The sequence below is a fragment of the Bacillus rossius genome, assembly GCF_032445375.1.
Source record: "Bacillus rossius redtenbacheri isolate Brsri chromosome 4 unlocalized genomic scaffold, Brsri_v3 Brsri_v3_scf4_2, whole genome shotgun sequence".
Classification (NCBI taxonomy): domain Eukaryota; kingdom Metazoa; phylum Arthropoda; class Insecta; order Phasmatodea; family Bacillidae; genus Bacillus; species Bacillus rossius.
The window spans coordinates 38,757,998-38,780,415 of NW_026962011.1; the positions used below are offsets into that span (position 1 = coordinate 38,757,998).

The 22,418-nt window shown below is 35.7% G+C and overlaps 1 protein-coding gene across 1 annotated transcript in view; it reads right to left on the reverse strand.

The window, feature by feature from the left end:
- The window catches only part of LOC134542284 (serine/threonine-protein kinase VRK1-like), a 42,842-nt gene that overhangs the window by 11,877 nt on the left and 8,547 nt on the right, over positions 1-22,418 (reverse strand). Inside the window, exons 3-7 of the mRNA XM_063386428.1 lie at positions 20,904-21,029; positions 19,804-20,000; positions 17,592-17,823; positions 12,056-12,241; positions 3,527-3,693 (exon numbers count right to left, since the gene is read on the reverse strand). Coding sequence (XP_063242498.1) covers positions 3,527-3,693; positions 12,056-12,241; positions 17,592-17,823; positions 19,804-20,000; positions 20,904-21,029 — 908 coding nt within the window. The remainder of the gene's footprint in view (positions 1-3,526; positions 3,694-12,055; positions 12,242-17,591; positions 17,824-19,803; positions 20,001-20,903; positions 21,030-22,418) is intronic.

Here is a 22,418-nt window from a genome sequence, read left to right on the forward strand (position 1 = left end):
GCGCGTTTTGTGGGAACCCGATGCTTGTTGCGTTTATCGGCGTTCTTTGAGCAGCCGCCGTGTCCTTCGAGGACTCACGACGCGTTTCTGGGCATTTCGACGGCGAAGGTCGCGCGATATCTCGGAGACATGCCCGATTGTTCTGGATGGGAACCCAAGGGCTATATAAGGAGGTTGGGCCGACCTTCGAGAGAAGTTCAGTGGGGAGTTCTCCCGCAGCGGAGTTTCCGGGCGATAGTGCCGCGGGTGCGGCAGAGTGGCGAAGTCCTTGGACGAAGGTTCCAGGGCAGGGAGTGAGAGAGTTAAGGTGGAGTCGGGAGTTTTCCCGCGGTGGAGTTTCCGGGCGATAGAGTCGTGGGCGCGGCGGAGTCCCGAGTGAAGTTGCAAGCGCGGAGTCGAGCAGATTCTCGGCGAAGAGGAAGTGCGTCGGCAGCGGCAGAGTGTGGCGACGGAGTCCCGCGGCGGAGACCCACGAGGGGCGCGGCGGAGACCCACGAGGGGTGCTGCGGCGAGAGTTGCGCCAAAGGTGTGGCCCAGAGAGGTGTGCGGAACGAGTAACTGGGGAATTGACATTTATTTAAGTGTAATTAATTATTTGCCAATTTAGAAGATTATTTGTAAGTGACAAGTAGTGGTAATAAATAAAACTGTGTGTGTGAAATAAAATCTATTAATTGGGCTATCCTTTATGAACCCGCAGGCAAATCGTAACAATATGTAAAACTGTGGTGGCAATATTCCGCTTATCCAAAGGAGTATAGAAATTAATAGAGATATCACTCCCTGTACACACCACAAATCTTTGAAGTAAAAAAAAAAAAAAAAAAAACATAGTCCAAAATGAAACAAAAAGTATAAATAACAACTAATTTGACAAAAAAGTTTATACAACTGGAATGACAATGTTAACATCCGCCTGAAATTTAATAGAATCAGGCAGGTAAGAATATATATATATAAGAAATTAAATGAAATAAAAACATACATTAATAAAATTATCTCACACTCAACCAAACAATGTTTAATATGAAATAAAGTAAGATTGCAATTACACGTAACTATTCTAATTAATAAAAAAATCAACTTTCCTGAAATAGTAAAATTCAAATTTTTCAACAATAGGTATATTACATAATTGATAAATATTTCTGGTCTTCGGTCTCAGCAGCCCTAAGACTCTTGACGCTCAGCAGATAAATTATAAACACTAAACCAAACTACTTGCAAATAAGTAGGTAATGTAAAAAAAAATAATAACAATATTGACAAATAGAAAATATTAGTAGGCTCTACCAACCTATGAATAAATTTCGAAGAAATTTATAAGTTTAAGAATTTATGTACCTACATAATATTAAACTTGAAACTATCCACACAATAAAAACCTAAGAATGTTAGTGAAACTAATTTTTTTTATTTGTCATAATACCTAAAATACGTATGTTTCCAAAATGAAACAAAGTATAAATAAAGACCAATTTGACAACAAAAAATTGTACAACTCGAATGACAATGAAAACATACACGTGAAATTTAAAAGAATTATGAGTGCCCTAGGTAGGGAGAAAAAAAATATATAGAAGAAATTAAATAAAAAAAAATGGGTGCGTGTACTTAGATACGTGCATGAGAAGTTATACTTCTTTGGCATCATTAAAAAATAGTTTTTATTGCATGCAAAAATATTGCGTGCAGTCCCTCTGCATGGAAGAAGTGAAACTTCGTAATGTGGAAATGAAAATAGGAAGGGGTAGAAATTGATTTTTAGTGAAATCATTTTGTATCAAATCAAACTAAAAAAATAAAGGAAATAAATTTGTAACGATTCATAGATTGATCTTCAGAGAGAGAGAGAGAGAGAGACACCTATTGAATGTCTATAAAACTAACTTTTTTATGAGAGCAGATTTTCATGAAATAAATCATGAAATCATTCAACGATAAAAGCTGTTTATTTAATTAAGCGGACGGGTTCGCCCCAAGGAGAAAATTGACGCGGCGAGACCTCGTGGACATAGAGAAATGACACACACTCACTATTTATGATTCTATGAAACATGATTTTTTTCTGCAATTTAAATTGTAATATACAAAACTGGTATTGAAAATTGAAACATTATGGCGACACTACAAACAGTCAAGATCTTTTTTTTTCTTACTCTCTACTTAGTTCCTTACAATAGCAAAACGTAACGTAATGGCTTGAAAGCTATTGCTCGGCAGACATAGAGGAATGACACTAACAGTTTGTATATCTATGACACACATTACATAAAATTAAGATATATTTTTTTAACCCGTTTAAAATTTATTTTTTTAGACCAAAGATAGCCTATGTCCATCCCCAGGATATAATCTATCTCCTTGCCAAATTTCATTACGATCCGTTCAGCCGGAAAAAGGTGACAGACAAACAGACAGACAGACAGACAGACAGACAGACAGACAGACAGACAGACAGACAGACAGACAGACAGACAGACAGACAGAGTTACTTTCGCATTTATAATATTAGTAAGGATAATATTAATTTAATATTAATATAATTATTTAATTATATAATTAATTATATATAATAATATAATTAATATAATATTAATATAATAAACAATATTTAAATGTAAAAAAAAAAACTTAATTTTACAATTCATTAACCCTATCTACCTTGCTTTGTGATTAACTGTTTTTAAAATTGGTCTTTTTACACAAATACACTCAATTCTGCCAAGTGATAGTTTTAAAAGAAAGTGCAATGCTTTTTTTAATTCACTTTTGTTCGTTTACTATCATTTGGCAACTATACTGCACACAATTAAGCATTTTCTCATTTCATATAATCAAACTACCATTAAAACCAGTGCTAGATTAGCGCCTATATCGTCTGCAGTATCTCCGTGACGCACATGAGCAAAACTATAAAAAAAAGTCTGCGGATCAAGCAAGCTTGTATACTACTAGGCCATGAGCCAGCGCTAGATAGCATCACTCATATCTGGTTATGTTGAATCCCGTATAGAGGGCATGCATGTAGTCGAATATCGGTATCGATAGCTTAAATGTTGCTTGCAATGCGTGCGATCTGTCTAATGCCGCATTAACTACATTTTATAGCCTGCACTCTTTCATGGTAAGTGTGTACTACGACGATAGTTAAGTGTTTGTTCTAGCTCACGGTTTTATTTTTTTTATTTAAAGTCAAACAAAATGTTTTTGTTGCACGACTTATTAATTTAAATTCGTTGGCATGATTTGTATACTCTACTTTATAAATAAACGTACATACCATTAATAGGTTTTGTTTTTATGAATAACCTCAGATAACAAAAAAAGGCTTTTTTCGCATAAAAATTGCATCCCGACTTCTCAAACTTGCTTAAGCGACATTTATAATGTATTATAATATCATAATATAAACCTTGAACTTTGTTTTTATGCAATTTACAATCATATAGCAATTGAAATATGTACATATATAATAATATGATTAGAAGGTAATGCTTGTTTATTTGTAAATTATAATACATACCTTTTTAGTTGTCTTCACAGATGGACTCAATCCAAAAACAAGTTTTCCATCATCAACAAAGCAAGCATCCTTAATTCCTTGCCTGAAAATCATCTTGCAATATGCATAGTTTGGCTTTGACTCAAAACTCAAACCAGTCACATATTTAAAATACTGAATCAGAGCACCTGAAAAAAAAAAATTGAAACATTTAAAAATACATTAGGATGCATCAGTATACTGGAAAAAGACAATGGCAGTAGAACCTTTATTTTGCATTTCCCTCAAATTTTTTCCCCTTTAATTATACTAATATATTATTTTCTCAAAATCATACCCTGTTTACAATATATATTCCATTCCTGTAACTAACACAAGAAAATATGGCACTCTTAATTTACACTTCCCCTCTACTTGCTTTCGTGTAGACCCCAAGTAAAAAATTGTCAGTAGAAACAGTCAGTAGGAAGTGTGTATTATGAACCACGTAGCCTGATAGATATATATATATATATATATATATATATATATATATATATTAGGGATGGGCCGGTCAAATCCTCGAATCCCACCGAATCTCTAGTATTCGAAAGATTCGAAATTCGAGGGAAAAGGTTCGGGATTCGAGGAAAAATTTTGATGTAAATGTAGTACTTTAAAAACTTAAATGCTTGGCCTGTTTATGTTTTCCTTGGAACACATCCTATTGTGGTACAGTAGAACCTCGTTAATAAGTGATGGTCAGGACCGAGATAATCACGGATTACAGAATTTCACGGACTAGCAATTAAAAGCCCGGAAGGTCTTGTCAAGCTCCTCAGACACCGGCGTGCAGCTGGGTAAAGGCCGTTCACGGTAAGGGCCGGCCGTCTTCGAATTAGTGTCTCGGCTTAAAAAAATACAGCACTGCCTAGCCATTAGTTCACGGTCATTTACAACAGCCGAAGAGAGAAAGATAAGATCGTGCTGACCTTGCACCCTCCCCCCTCGTTCACTTCGTACAGCCGAATGCCAGCCAGACACGTCACTCGCCAGGCGCCTGCCGTGCGTTGGCGGGTGGAAACAAACAAAGGGAGACGGGAAGCAGAAGTCAGGACATCCCCCTCAAGTTTAAAGAGTGACAAATGTGACAGCTGAAAGGGGGGTGACACAAAGGGTCGGTACAAACAGCGTTGCAGAGTGTTGCAGAGTTTGGCGGCCCACGCGATGGCTTGTAGTGTTTGCCGACTGCCGGCCCACGTGACAATTTTAAGCGCTGACAATTTTTACTTATTTTTTTTTCTTGTCTTAAATCGTCCCGGATTATCCAATTCCCGAATTAGTGCATCACGGATTAACGAGGTTCTACTGTATTGGACTTTTAATTCGTTATTATATAAAAATAATAATAAGTATGTACTGATTTGGGAAACTTACTTTATATTCATGAACATGGATGCATTGTCGCTACATTGGCATTAAAAAAGGCATAAACTACATATGTATTCTCAGAATATGCTAAAAAATAAAATAAAGCACATTTAGGATCTAGACTAAATATGAATCTTGTTTTTTTTTAAAATAACTTTACCGAGAAATCTGTTACTTAGTAATACAACAATAATGCCGACTTTCATCACAAGTTACGGTCACACATGTAGTAATAACAATGAAATAATGAATGACAAAAATTAATACATTATACAATTATTATTTTAATCGCAATTCAATTTTAAATATTCTGATACACGTTCTATTTATGAATTTTTTTAGGACCAAGTTTGGTTTGTGGTTATGTATTATCTGAGAATTCCATGATGGCCAACCAATGAATTTGTTAGCCAATCATTTTGAGCAACATAAAAAATAACTAATATTAATATAAAAAATTTTAATGGGTAAACTAGAGAAAACACCCTGTCACTTTTAACTTTGGGCATATTAACCACTATGCTTTAGTGAGGCTTAATTTTAAAAGACGCACAACAATATTTCTTATGGCCTAAAACCATTTAAGCCAGGGCTGCCACCACTTTGAAAACAATATCCTTGATTGAAATGTGAAATATCCTGTAATATCCTTGTTTTGAATATAAAATATCCTGTAAAATCCTGTACATTAAAAAATACAAAAAAATATGCAATTTTTATGAAAATTACTCGATCATAATGTACGTAACTACACTTCAATCAAAACAATTCAATTTTTAACACTTTATACAAGTATTTACACACACACACGTGGCCTACACTTCACTACTGGCGGTATTTAAATATCACTTTTTCAGATGTTTTGCCCTATTCCTCATTTCTTCTGTTGGCTGGAATTCTGCCATATTCTTCCTAGAAGAGATATGCAACAAAGCATTTAGCATTGGCGATTCAAGACATGACCTGTGCGCTGTCTTGATAAGGTTGAGCTTACTAAATATCCTTTCCACTAGTGATGGGTCGATTCAGATTCCGGAATCGGTCGGTTCCACCGATTCCACTGGAATCGTGGGATTCAGAATACAATGGTTTTGGAATCGACCATGACCGATTCCTGCATTGTTTTTAAGTTTGCAAAATACATCTCCTACGCAACGTAAGAAAATATTAAAATGCATGCAAATATAATTTTTACACTACATAATAAAATCTTTTTGACGGAACTGATTTACGAATTTCGGTGATTAACGTATTTATTTACTCGCACCGCCATTTTCCCTACAGTACAAATGCAGTATCTACTTTCCCGTTTTAAGCGAAAGCATTTTTCGGAAACTATGTTGCAGCAGCACTGCATTTAATAGTAAACCTTCCAAAAAAATTAGACGAAACCATAAATGTTTAAAGAAAATAATGTAAATTTTATTTACTAAACGTTAACTATTTGATCATGGCAGCTACGTTTGCCATTGTAAACAACCTAATTTTTTGTTTGTGCTACCTGCCATGGTAAACCATACGGCCATGAACCAAATCTTTGGTGACGTGAACGTGAAAATTAAGATGTTTCACATCTCTGCAGGTTAAACTTAAGAATTATAAATGAAATAATTTTTGAATGAGATTTTACCCAAATTCACAGTGGATTACTGCTACCATATTAAAATAAGTTTAAAAGCAACATAACCAAATTGCCGTAAATCGGTGTTCTTGTGCGTGTTTAGCGATGCTCATTTTACATTAGAAATATTTTGGAAACACAGTTGGCCAAACTGAATTTCCAAACATTGCTGCTGAAACGTTCGTAAATTTTTATTACTAAACATAAACAATCTTTTGAAAGTAGTTGTGTTAGTTTAGAGGAATTGTTACCGATAAATTTCTGAAATGAATTAAATGTTAACAAGCTATTATTTGAAGAGTTTAAATATTTTGTGTAAGAAAATCTCACCATAAAATGTGGAAATTTTGAGATGCTTAAACATGCACAGATCTTTCTTACTCAAGAACCGAAAATTTATTTTCTCTTTATGGTTGTGAAGAACTGCAAGGCTGGATGAATTTATTCTTTTCACCAAGTGAGATAATTAAGTTCTAGGTACCTAATATATTAAAACGTAAGCATCTCTGACATTTTATTTTAGTGTGGTGCATATTTGTTTCTTACCATTTCCATCATAATGAGATAAAGTTTTATTTTTACATTTCCCTCTATTTATTTTTGCCCTGGTCCCTTGAAATATGTAAAAACGAGGTTATATTGTCATTTTATTTGGATCATCATTTAGTTGTGCTTGAAAATAAAATTCTTAACCTAACCGTACAAACCCTCTTTTTTTACAATAAATAAATTGAGTTGGTAATGTAAGGTATCTAAAGTTGGTTAAGTTATAACATTATTTCCAATTTACGTCATATGACATCTTTGATTATTGGCAGTGTTTGAACACGTGTTTCATCTTCACTATTTGCAAGGTTAAAAGGCCAAATTGTGCTATAAATTCAAGGTAGTGTAACTTGAGGGTAATGAACATGCTTTTTAACATTATATTAGCTGTATATAATGTTAATTTCGGCACAGAAAATGGAACATAAAGCAAGTCATTTTAAAATCATAAACAACCTTTTTTTCTGAGTATATTACTCTGTTGAACGTCGTCAGATAAAAATTAAGGAATCGGAATCGGATTCGAAGAATCGACCCTTTAATTTAAGAATCGAAAATGGAATCGGAATCTGTATATTTTAGGAATCGGCCCAACACTACTTTCCACCCCTGCATTGCTGTGTGGAATAAGCATTGCCTTTGCAAGTTTACAAAGCAGTGGAAAACATGCTTTCCCATTAATTTCATACTGTGACACTTTATGCCAGGCCTGCCACCAAATTGGGTTCCTAAATCCTCTTTACAGCATTTAAAAATCCTGTAAAATTTAGAGCCGTAATTGACATAATTTATTTTTCTCGGTAATTTTAAATATACATTGCATTCCAAAACATAATTAAAAAAAAAAAAAGAATGTAAAAATTTTTCAAGATTTGCCACTTACATTACAAAACTAATAGTTGGTATCACAATAAAATAAAAAGTAATTTAAAAATTTCTCTTCAGTATAGGCTTTGGTGCTTTTCTTATTTACAAACTATAAATACATCCATACAACTGAAGTTATTTATAAGTTTAAAAAACCAAATGTATTTCACATCATTAACTAGCTATTTTTTCATGTTCTGTGCTCTTTTCCGCATCTCGTCAGTGGGCTTGAAGTTCTCATTCTGCAATGCAACAGCGCATTTAACATTGGTGATTCCATTGACGATCTGTGAATCAGTTTTAACCATCTTGAGATTGCTGAAAACCCTTTCCACAGCAGATTTTCTCCAGTTGCAGCACCACTCAAAGCCATTACTTTGTACAGATGAGTTTCAACAATCTTAGATGGGAAGAACCTTGCTAACACTACAACCTGCCTAGTGACTGTAACATCAGTTGATTCATCAATCATCAGTGTAAAAAATTGTGTTTTCATTGCATAGTTAACATTATCTGCAGCTGATATCCCCAAAGATTGAAGAATTATCTGGCTAGTTTTAGTGCGAGAACAATGAAAGTTTCTTGCGATTTCACTATCTGGAAACATTTGCGGGACAAGTTTCGTGAAATTATCACCGAGTTTCACAGATAAATTGTTTTCACAAAAGAAAGTTCGCCCATAACAGTTCTGCATCAATTATTTTGTTTGGTTTGGTTACAAAACTCGTCAAAGAACAACTCTGATCAGCAGCTCGTTGGTTTTTCGCATGAACTTGCGTCTTCAAGCCGCCCTTTGTCACGTTCAGTTCCAAGTTGCAAGTCGAACAAACGGCGGAAAATTCCGTTTTGCCACGCCTCAACCATTTCAATTCTTGCTCCCATTCTTTACGATAACGTTGTTTATAAAGTGACCTATCCGGCGACCAAAGCTACAACTTAAATCACGTAAGAAAACTGTAAACAAATGCCGCACCTAAAACATTGTAATGGCAAAAAAAAACCAATGTTTACTGACGCCATGACACTTCTTAGCGTTTAACTCAACAAACAAAAAACATTTCCCCCGAAACCATAGATATTGTACTTCATGAAACGATATGTGGGAGTATATGTTTTTGGTTTGTGGTTAAATGATTGGAAGTTCCATGGCGCTACACCTAATGTGAGGGTTTGCTTTACTGTTGGATGCTTGTATGGTTTGACAACTTCAAATAGGTAGTTGAATGTAAATATTTACACAAACGAAATTCAAATATGAAAATATCGGCGAAGCGTCCTAAATATCCGCGAATGTCGCCGTTTGCCCGTTAGTCCGTTTTAAGCTTCAAATATCCGTGAAAACGGATAAAATCCGTAAAAACGGCAGGCCCTCATTTGGGACTTTAAACAAATGTCAAGTTGGTAACTACAAAATATTGTTCCGTCGGATGTTGAATTTCGTTTTCCGATTTCCGTGGATACATGAATCACTGTACTCACAGATAATGCCTGAATACCTTAAATCCACCAAGTCGGATTCTACAGCAATTGATAAAGTGACCAGATTATTACGTGATCCTACAGTTAACCCAGAAATAAACATTCTCGAATACTGGAAAACTCAGTCTGCGTGTTCACCCAGGCTACATAAACTGTCCAAAAAATATTTGTGTTCACCACCTGCGACAGTGTTCTCTGAACGTTTGTTCAGCACTGCAGGAAACATATGTGACCAAAAATGGAATCGTCTTGATCCAGACTGTGTCAAAATCCTTGTTTTTTTAAATAAAAATTTAAAGGGTTAAATAATTCTGCATAATGTTTGATTTTTTCTCTTAACTTATAAATTATTTTATAATTAACCCTTGAGAACTGGATTCGGATTCGAGGGGTGGATTCGAGGTACTGTTTGGGATTCGGATTCGAGATTCGGATTCGAGAAAAATGGGATTCGAACCATCACTAATATATACAGTAGAACCCCGATTTTGCGAACACGGATTTAACGAAAACAGCGATTTAACGTAAAGGTTTTCAGGAACCAACAAAAATCACCAATTTATTAAAATAATAATATAGATTTCCAAAAAATGCAAGTAAATAGTAATGGAATCTTATTAAAAAATGCAAGTAAATAGTAATGGAATCTTATTAAAAAATACACTCTGTGGTGTCAGTAATAGAATGGAGGTACTATATATTAATATGTGCCTTTGCATCATCTGTCCAAATACGAAAAAATTAAAAAAATTGTTCAAATTGCTTAAAAACTCCGGGCGCTGTAACTGAATTGCGTAGGTGCGTGCCATTGCGCGTGCCTGGATAGATAGACTGTCCGCGACACATGACGTCATGAAGGGTTTCTTTGTCCGCATCCCCCTCCCCCTCTCTTATTATTGGCTTGACTCACCACGTTATCTTCCAATCACGCCCGCATAGTAACAGTGCTAGCCAATAATCACACGTTTCCAAATATTCCCTTTCCCATCCGCCAGGTTTTTTCAACTTGTGACCACGTCACACCAATACGCCATTATCATTATTCTCTAGATGTGTAAAAGTAACGAAAAAAAGTGTACCCGTATGTATTCATTACTATAACAATTAGTACTCGTTACTATCGTATCGTTACGTTACTCGTTACTTCTGAAACAGCATTAAAAAGCTATGTTATGTTGCACCAACGAATCGAGTCGTATTGCGTACGCGTACATTATGACGTCGCGTAAATAATAATAAATAGAATATAAACAATTAACAATATTTGATAATTAACAGTTTTTGTTAACCAAGAACCAATTAAATCTCATTAATGCGGCTTTTTTAATATTATCTCTTTTAAGATGATAACAAAAAAACGTGAAAATACGTGATAATAAAAAACAAAAACATACATATTTCTAATTTGTAAACAATACTTTCTTACGTTGTTTCTGTTCCAATCTCAAACTTTGTCTACACACACAATACCTTTAATAAACAGTAAAAAACTTTGACGAATTTCCAAATTATACTTTACTTAATAAACAAACATCGTTCTTTGTAACGCAAATTCATCGAATATGCGCGCGCATGCGTAAAACATACGAAAAATGCGAGTAACCCGTTACTCAGTACCGAATACATATGGTTTGCTACAGCTCTATATTCTCAGTAAGAGCTTTGTGCGCTGTGTTTAGTTTTTGGAATACGTTTTTTATAAATGCTGCGCAGCTGAGCGAACAAAGAGAGTCAGCCGGCGGCCACGCCGCGCCGTAACAGCAGCTGACCGAGTACAATGACCTTTCTCCGCGTACGGCGCGCTATGGACGGTAAATTTCCATCAATTTGCGGCCTTTTTTTTTAATTTTTTACTGTGACGCAATGTGTATGTAGCTCGTTTTTGTTATAAACGCTGCAGGTTGCGACTGTATTTTAATAAACTTTAACGTATTTCTTACACTTTACATATTTTTAAACTTTTTTTTATGCCTCATTTTTCACGGTTTCTAAAAATCTGTATGTACGACCGAGGTGTAGGTACGAACCGGGGGCCGTACGAGCGAGATCAAAAACGTTGAAGATGGAAAGTTGACGAAGTCTGAGATAGCACGGCAGCACAAGATATCAGCGTCGACCCTGTCTACGATATGGAAACGTAGGTACGCGATTATGAGTGCGGGGGTCATTGAAAATCGATAAATCGGATTTAACGAAACATCGATTTAGAGTAAACATTTTCGGTAACCGTAGCACTTCGTTAAATTGGGGTTCTACTGTATATATGAGACTCGGTCTCACAAACATACAATGATGATTTTTTTCCCTTCATTTTCTCATCATTACTGTTATATTTAACTGCTAGTTCTGAAATTTAAACACAATACCTCCATCAGAACACTTGCGCGACTCTTTACACCCATAAGGCCATTACATTACACTAAGGGAATATCTGTCCAAGATATAAAAGATAGAGAAAAAAAATGCAAGGGAGGTACAGTGTTAAAACTGTATAAAGAGGCCTTAAATAACAGCAATGACGGAGCCTTAGGTTGCTGGAAAGGATGGTACGGTCAGTAAAATACATGACGCGTTTCCGTCTTGAGACATCTCTGGGAATGATACCGGCATACTGCATTATTTATTACCTGGAGGCTCGCCATCACAGTAACACCTCTTGATCCACATGGATATGTTGGACATGAACCACTTCTTCTGCAGGTAGACATAATCCGGCTTGGCGGGACTCGCGTCGTCTGTCCACGGCAGCCGGCCGCACAGCCATTGCAAGAGGTTGTACCCCAGAGTCTCCAGGTCTCCTCTTCTGGAGCAAGCTGGCACAACACAACCACACACGTATTCAGAACCTCCTCACACAATTAAAATTTAAACATGTAGTCTACGCTTCCAAGCAGGGGTGCAACAACTACATTTCCAAAGGGGGGAGGGGGGGGGGAGGCAATATACCTTTTAATAAAGAATCATCGATCCCCCTTATTGGGTCCGGGGGTCCTCCCCCGGGAAAATTTATATTTCAAGGTGGAAAATGGTGCTACATAAGCAGTTTTATTATCTAAAAATTGATTACACAGCACTTTCTTTGCCCCCGTTTGCCCCCACTTCAAGGTTTCAGAGGGTGGGCAAAATACCCTTCCCCCCCCCCCCCCCGTTGCGCCCCTGCTTCCAAGAATACTTTTTTTTTTATTTTAATTAAATATCAAAATATTAACAAATTTTTAATTTTTTGAACTAAATTCTAAAATAGTTCATTTTTTTTCTCGCTTAACAAGGTCCGAGAACAATTGATCCAAAATACAGTAAAACGAAAAAGTGATAATATTAACGGAACCATAATAGAGAGGTGTAAAATTATAGAAGAAAAAACATGGCCATGTATATTTTCTTAAACCAATAAAATTTCAATTTTTAAAATTGTTGTGACGATATAACAGATTATATACATAAAAATAACATATTGGAAATTTTAAATCATAATCACAGATTATTTGTTACATATAAAAACAATTTACATTGTACATTATAACAACCCAGGCTCTAACCCTCCCCACTTCTTAATTTTACTGAAGACTGTAACTACTACGGTGATTACAGAAGTAGTTGAAGTACCTATTTTGTTTGTCTATGCAAAAGTGCAGTTCATGTTGTGTTTCATAAATATCATGTGTTTTCTTGGTATTTATATGGTATAGGTATAATGTAAATTTTTACGTTTGACTTTGGCGGGAGGTTCAAAAGTGGGTAACTAAGGATAACAGTTAGTTGATATAGGGCTTTTTCCATTATCATATTCTAAAATGAAGTAATCTAAATGTGATATTTTGATAAACTTGAATATTTTCGGTATAACAAGAGTACAGAATAGTTAGTTAATTGCAGGAAAAGTTTTGTATGGATAGTGATATCAGTTCTTTATCTGATCATAGGAAATTTAGGCAAGAATGTTAAGGTAAGTATTCATCGTACTCATTTTGATCACAAGACATCTATTTGACAGTGTAATAATCTAAAATTCTAAATGTTTAGACATGTTTTTGTGGTCAAAAGATAGCAGCCTTTATGTTATGTGAATTTTCAGAGAGAAATTTAAAAAAAAAGTTGAGATAAATTACTTTTTCCAAGTGATTACTTCCATAAAACTTTTTAGAACATTTTTAGTAGGCATGTGCGAGAAAGACTTTTTTGAATTCGAGACGAGATCGAGAAAGCAATTTAAAAATTCTCGAGAATCGAGTCGAGATCGAGAAATCTGTACTTTAGTTAACAGGATAATATGATCCAAAAAAGTAAAACTCAATAATCTGACAAACATACATAATTATTCAATAATTTTATTAAGTATCCACAAAAGACGATGAATGAAACATTAGTTTACAAAGAAAGAATAACTCTAGTGGCTAGCCTAATTTAAGGTCTAAAGCGGCTATTTAAAAACACCAGCTGTTCAACATTTTCAGCCAACAAATTTTCACGCCTAATGCTCACAGTGTTTCCAGCAGTACTAAATAGTCGTTCGCTTTCAACTTGTGTAGCTGGTATTGCCAGATACCTTCTTGCTACTTTAGCCAGAGCTGGAAAGCGTATCTTGTTGTTTTTCCACCAGGTAAGTGGGTCACCGTTCCTTGGAATTACATCTTCACGTAAATATATTTTTAGTTCTTCCTCCAGACTTGATGATTTAGTCCTAACTGATGATTGTGATGTCTTCTTCAACACTTCAAAACTTGACCACAGTGAGCAAGTCTCTTTAGCTTCAGTCACCTGCTCCAGTTCTGGTTCAGGACGATAATCATTTTCAGGTTGTTGATGTGAAGTGATGTATTTCGTACACAACAACTTTTCATGGTCTTGCAATATCACAGTCTTGAATCTAGGGTCAAGCGCCACTGAAAGAAGATCTTCTTTCACACAAGAATATGAAGGAAATCTTGATTTTAAACCTTTTTGCAGTGATTTAGCAAATGCAGTACCAGATTTGCATTGGTCTGTTTGGACATAGTTTGTAAGCATTGCTTCAATTCCATATATCAATGGGATTTTTGATGACAGTGTTGGGAACTTTGAGTAACATAACTCGGTTGTGGCCTCATCTATTGGTTGCAAATTATGTGCAATGCTAGCAGCTAGTTTCCACTCACTAGAGGTGAAGTTCTCCACTGCCATGCTCTCTCCTAAATCAGCAGAAATGGGCACCTGCTGCTCAACAAGACTTGACAGCATGGTGTATTCACTATTCCATCTAGTTGGCACCATTGGCAGTAGCTCCTGAACAGGTTTGTTTAGCTTCACTTGAAGTGCATGCAGCCTCTCACGAGCAACATTACTGTGTCGATAATGGCCAACAATAGCTCGTCCTTTTGCCAAAAGTGCTGTAATATCATGTTCATTTTTTGCATCGTGCAGTGCCAACTGTAGTGTATGTGCAAAACACTGAACATGATGAAATAAGGTTTTCCTTATGGCACATTGAAGGTTTTTTGCATTGTCTATTATGACATAAACTGGGACTTGATCAGTTGGCAAATTCCATTCTTCCATTGCCCCTACAAGCTTTGCATGTACTGCATCTGCAGTATGTGAGCCTGGAAAGTGGTAATTGCCAAGAATATGGCATTTTAATTTAAACTCTTCTGTTAGGTAATGGCCTGTAAGCGAAATGTAGCTTTCATGTCTCCTAGATGACCATGTATCGGTAGTGAAAGAAAGCGACTCCAGACCATTGATGGCATCTGTACTAATTTCATCAGCTAGTTTGGTTCTTTCCTCTTGATACAACTGTGGTATAACCGTCCTTGAAAATGTTGTTCGCGAAGGAATCTCGTAGCTAGGTTCTAATTCGTTGATTAGACCTCTGAAGCCATGGTCATCCACCATGCTGTAAGGTTGAAAATCACAAGCCATCATGATAGCAATTTTTTTGTCTATTTGATTTTTCCTCACATCGCTGATGCAAAGCTTCTGTTTTTTTTGCAACACACTCAAACATTGAAAGTTGTCGACTAGAAGTCTTCTTTTCTTCAGCAGTTATTTTGTTGAATTCTTTTTCAGAGGCTGGATGTTGTTTCAAGTGCCGCAAAAGTCCACTTGTCGAGCATGAAGGCGTTTTAATAATGTTTTTACACAATTTACATTCGCCACCTTCTTTCTTTTTCCATATTGTGGCCATTTTCCGTTCTTTTTTATCCACACCACTAACACTTTCCTGCATCGCACTCAACTTTACTTGTTTTCGGTTTGCAATTACAACTTTACCTTTACACTCACTTAACAGTTTATTTGCCTACTGTCGTATGTAAACATACGTTATTGACTCCATAGTTTCCTTGAGCCATGGACGGTACTTGATCATGAAAGTCTGAACATTCACCACTATCGATATGTCACTATCGATACGGACCGCAATTTAAACATTATGTTGCTTGTTATATACTGCTGGCCGTGTGTATAACCTAAGGCCATAAAACAAAATGCAATCGCGGAAGAATTCTGCAGTCATGTTTATATTTTTATTTTTTACCGTACCATTTTACGTTGATACTTGATATTGATACCGAAAATGATTTATTTTTAACTTTAATGTTGGTTTTATTAACGGAAAATAATCATTTTCTTCTGTAATTTAATGTGATAACCACAGCACAATTCATTGTTTACGTTTACCGTTTCATGTAGTGACTTGTGAACGGAAGTTGTTCGTTTTTAACTTTTTAATAATTTATCGTGTATACTATCGTAACAAGTATATTTTATTTTATTCGATCTACGTTACGTTGAAGATATGTTAATTATTTCAACACGCAACACAAAATGCTGCCTCAATATATTATATTACCTAACCTATTTCTTGTTTACAAAATTCTCGAAAATTCCGAGCCAAAAAAATTATCTCGAGACGAGATCGAGAAAATTTCTGTCTCGACTCGTTCTCGATGATGCCGAGACTCGCACATCACTAATTTTTACAAAATGTACAGTATTTCTGAAACAGCCTACTCTTCAAGCATTATGCATATAACAGTCAGACCACAGAGTAAGCCGGAGGTCTACTGTTAAATTATACATATAATGTTGCACAAATATCTCAATATACTTTTTTAACTTAATATATGTATTTCAAATAATTTTTTTTCTTAAATGAGATCCAATTGGTGATCTACTGAGTTATTGCTAGGGACCCAAAAATACGGTAAATAAAATTGACCAAAAGCAATGTTGAAATAAGGCAAAAGTGGCAAAAGTCAGTACTAAACCATAATAACTGTGCTAAAAATTGGTGTGAAAAATTTAAGGTTCCTTCTGTAATAGTGATGCTATGGATCATTATGAGAAGCTAATAAATAGATAGTAAAGCACTATGATACAATAACCAAATTTACAGATGGCTATATAGTATGATCCAACGTTTGCGATACTTACCAGGTCATGACATTAGTTACACCAATAGGTGCACATAATGAACATTGGATGCCTTTATTTTATAGGAATCGTATACCTATATATTTAATAAAATAAGATGGTTGTTAAAATGAAAACTACAGAAAGAGGCGGGCGGGTGAGCAGTTACTCGCGGACTGGCGAGGTGGGGCAGTGCGCATTTCATGTTCACACGCTGTGGCCACATTTTAGTTTTTACTTTGCATTAATAGTATTAATAGGTACTTAAAGGTCATTTATTTATTATAATTAAATGCTAAAACTAGATATATTTGGTTCAATAAGTAAAACAATATTTTCCTTCGATATGGGGGGGAGGGAGGGCAAACCCCTATTTTACGAATGCAATCCGTGGAGCAGCGAGGATAAGTAAAATCGGGATTCTAGTGTAAATCTTTTTATTCTATTTGAATGCAGTTGCCTGAAAACCTGCATGTTAGGACATGTAAATAGCGTGTTAATTTTAGTGTACAGCCAAAATAGACGTGTGAACTATCGAACTTCCCACGCTGCTAGCAAGTGGTGCCAAGTTTCCAGCTTGCCAAGGTGGGTAGCCCGGCAGCTTTTAGCGATGAAGCAACAGCTGTCATTCAACCATAACGGCAGTAAGTTGTGCTATCGTGCACGCTTGCTGCCGATTGCATTGCTTGCCAGTGAATCGTTATTAATTGTTCCGAGTTTTATACGATTTTTACAGTCTGCTAACGTTTCCAGACGAAACACCGCCCTCACCTCCCTGATGGCCGTCCCGGCTGACAAACTCGATGGTCCCGGCGTGGGCCCTGCGCTCGTCCGGTCCGTACTCCTTGTGCTTGCCGTGCTCGTTGTACAGCACGGAGGCCAGGCCGTAGTCCAGCAGGAACACCCGGTGCTCCGTGCCTCTCCGGCGCCCCAGCAGGATGTTCGAGTCCTTGATGTCCGCGTGGCAGTAGCCCTTGTCGTGGATGTACTCCAGCGTGTCCAGCTGAAACACAATTGACTCTCGACATCCCGCACATAGCTCTTGCATGAAGATATAGGTTGTACTTGAGCTTCAACCTGCCACAAAATTCCCTGACTACCTGACATTTACACACTTCAAAAAACATCCCCTCCCCTCCATATCACTCAATTAGTCAGTCGCCAATAACTATCAAAAATTCACATTCAAAATCACGACTCTTTAGACACACCACACTTCACTATTGCAACAGGCAACTATCAATTATTTTACTGCTCTATTGTGGATAGCACATAAGTCAATGTGCATGGTCAAAGTACATAATAAGCATTAAGTAATGGGATAGAAACTTTTTGTAAGATTTAGTTACAGGTGGAAAGGGAGAAGAAAGGATGTGTATGTGGAACCAATAAAAAATTAAAAAAAAAATATTCTATAACATTAATTTTTCAGTAACCTTCTCTTAAGAAAGTCACAAACATTTTCCTGTTGCCAAAAATTCCCTTCACTTTTCCCTGTTTACCCTGTTGCTAGCCTCAATCAAAGGGCAGCGACATCAGTTTCCTCGCCGCCACGCCCCAAGTGCGCACGGGACCTTGCCGGTAACCTGCCTAACGCCCAGATGCTTGCCACCCTTCTCGAGTCTTGTTATGAGGGATGAGCCGGGCCGAGGGCCTTCATCCCTCCTCATTTGCAACCAACCTTCAGTCAGGACCGTACTAAAGGCTGCACCCAAGCAGCAGACGTCAGTTGACCTAGGGCTGCGAGCCCTACAGAGCTACCCGATCTCACGTCGCCTTCAGATGTCACCGCCACAGCTGTCGAGAGTTAGGGCAGTTTGGCAGCACAGGGCAAGCCTCCAAGACAAACCAGGGGGGGAAGCATGGTATGTATATTGTTTATTGCAATAAACCCCTCACCACTGACTTCACATCATCCTCTGTTTGGTAGGGAATTCCCTCCCTTCCTAACTAGAGTAAACTCTCAAATATCTGGGCCCAGATTATTCGGTTCTTGGTTACATGTGCTTAAATTTAATGTAATTGTCCGTATGTTACATTCTGAAGCTGTAAAAAAAATTATGGTATAGCTCTTACAAACTTCTTTGCTTGGCCATTCCATATTTTTAAACACCCTATTACCGTGTCAGAAAGCTGGTTCGACCTGACCCTTCCTGTCGGCTTTGGACCTGATTTTTGACAAAGAAATTTATTAAAATACTGCCCACTTTGTTGAAATTCACAAAACAGTTAATACTATAAAGATTCTGCACAAGTTTTTATACTTCTATGACATTAATAAAATATTAACCTGAATCATTTTACAACATATATCTATCATTATAACACTAAGTATATGTTTTAAAAATTGTTTTTACTTAAAAGACTGAAATCAGTCTATAAATACTTTCTACAAACAAACCTTAACATAATTGAGCTGATTCAACATTATTATTTTTACTATGGCATTAAAAAGTTTAAAAAAATATATTCCATTGAATTTTGTAGGAGAGTATGTATTATCAATGTCTTTTCTTGAAAAATTTAAGATCCAATAATGCATAAACCACTACAAGGTTGCCTATTCAACTGCGGTTATTTTGTTGGGTGAGGGTGACTGATTATGTTTCAAAAAGCCATGCCACCCAACACGCATGCTCTAGAATAGTTGCCATTTAACAAATAATTGACATGAGACAAATAAAGACTGCAAATTATACCATCTGATGGCGCAAAAAAACTTTCAAAAATATCACTTCAGTTCAATTCAAATGTCATGTAGCTAACATAGATTATGATAGTGCATTATGTTTGTGCATGATACATATGTGTTTTTGTGTATGTGTGTATGTGTTTTTGTGTATGTGTGTATGTGTTTTTGTGTATGTGTTTTTGTGTATGTGTGTATGTGTTTTTGTGTATGTGTGTATACATTCAACAATTAGATATCACACTACACCCCATGGTTAATAAAACATTTCTAATCTGTCTACACGAGACTTACAATCTGCAGAGCAATGTAAAGAGCAGTCTTCAAGTGGAATCTTTGGCCACTGCTTTTGAACAGCTTGCCAAGGTCGGAGCCAAACCTCTCCAAGACAAGGAAGCGATACAGTTTTCCCCGGTGAGAGTGAGAGCCAGATGCCACATACGGCGATATTCCCAGGTGGGACAAGCCCCGATCTTGCTTCCACTTGTCAACTAGCAACAGAAACCACAGTTAACACAGTTAGTAATACTATAGAACACCAAACCAAATTGTAAACTGTTTTGTAATAAAAAATAAAAAGCAGATGAATACTTTTAAGAAGTTACTTATCACAAAGTATACTTCTTAATAACCATATTAATTTTTCTCCTATCTAAACCATACTGTAAAATTTAATAATTTTAACTGGGTATTTTGTGTGCAATACAAATTGGTGCCTTTTATTATATAGTTCAACACTATCACAAGGTGTTTATGCAATGTAAATAAATATAAATATAAAAAAATAAAAAAACTTTTTATTTAAGAATTTGGCTTGCAATCATGTTTAGGCTAAACACTAACCAAACCAAGAATAAGTGTAGAACCGAACATAGTCTTGTGCAGTCTATATTTTATTGGTGTTCATAGTTTTAATAAAACTCATTTTGAGGCGAATCAAAGACTAAAAAAATTGAACCATTTTAGGTGGTTAAAATATAATTTTCAAGGGGAAAAAAAAACAGTTTATGATGCAGTGAAAAAATTACTATGAATGATTTACACAATGATTTGATTTGAACTTTTTTGATGACCCTTAAATCTATGCTAGGGTTGCAAGTTAAAATCATAACTTTATAAATCTTACAACAGCTATGTAGCATTTGAATACTATAAAAACATATTTGGACAAAATTTTATATTGTCATAATATTAGTTAAGTGTGTAAATATACAAACCAAATAGTGATTTAAAATATTACTGGAAAATGTGTCACAATCATGGTTTTTAAGTTATTTAGTAAACTGACCCAAAAATGTTAAAACAATTTCTTAAATATACATATACATGTCCACAACCCAACTTGATACTACACAATCAACAAGTTTTTGAGCTTTAGAGATAATGACACTCACTCATTTCCTGCTTCGCCACTCTCACGTAGAAATTCCTCTCAACGAACAGTGGCCCACTGTGGTGGGGTTCCACTTTTATAACGTGGTGAGCATCCTCTCCAACTGGCTTTGAGGTGTCGTCCGAAACTAGAAAGCCAATTCACAATTGCAACAAAACAATATCACACATAATAACTACATAAAGCTCTGAAGAAAAAATGTCATGCCACCAACCAAATTAAAAAATTATAAAACCAAATAATTTTCAGCCAAATGAAAAATTTAATTCTATACTGGCATACAAAAAAGTAAAAATAACAATTTTGTTCTTTTTTTTTTTTTTTTTTTTTTTCCTGTTTGAGTAATCAAGAAAAGAAAAGCAGAGACTGAAGACAAATGTTCACTATAGATACTGAACAGACACCCAACATAAACTTATTTCCCACTGCCAGCACTTGTAAAAGTTTAACTACTTTTGCTTTATGACCACAGTAAATTTTCCTTCTTAAGATTTTATTATTTGTCCACCGACAGGAATAACAAGTCAATATATTTCTTCACACCTTCGATCTGCCTTTCTTATAAATAAATCACACCGTCCATATCCTCAACCTGGCAATATATTACATTTCTGCACTCCCAGATAATTTTTTAACATTCCAAGGGCTACTTTGGTATTTTAATTTTTTAACTTGCATAATCTAATATAAGAAAATTTAACCCTTGCTGTAAAACATGAACACTTTTGAAACCACTTGCCGAGCCAAAGCCTTGCCTACGTCAGCATGCATTTCAACAGTTCTCTAAATATAACTTATGTTGATAGAGGTAGAAAAACTACCCACATTATCTTATACTAAAAAAAAGTATAAGCTAAATAATTTTTCAAATTAAAAAAAAACAGCAGATTTAGCATAAAAATAGTTTTTTTTTATGATACAATATATCACAGAGAAATGCTTTCACAAGTCTTTCACACCAAGCCAACATTAAGCTACGAGATAACTTGAAAGAAAAAAGCCAACCTGATCTTTTCAAAAGTGTTCAATTTACTGTGATCAATCAAAGAAAGCACATCTGCAGAGACCAGGGATGGGAAAAAAAACAGGTTTATTTAAAAACAAACCTAGTTTTTTTTGGGGGGGTTTAAACCAGGTTTTTTTATTACATTAGTTATTTTGTTTCTCAGAATGATCAAATGAAAACCATACAACAATCCTTTCTGCCACTCATGTTGAACCACAAAAGTTAAAAACTTCAACAGCTGACTGGGACTCTACCATAGAAAGGTTATTTCCCCACAGGAAGAGTATATTCTCCATAGCATTGGCGTTTCCCACAGAATAGGGATTTACAGTAGTTGGGGGATTTCACATAGAATAGATTTTTTTTTAAATATTACATTTATTTATTTCCTCTATTTTTGCTCTGTCTACAATTCACTATTTTTTTTTTTTTTAATTTTGCAGGAGTATTTAGCTGGGTATAATTTAAAACTTATTCAAATAATTTCAATGATAAGATCTTGATTAGTAT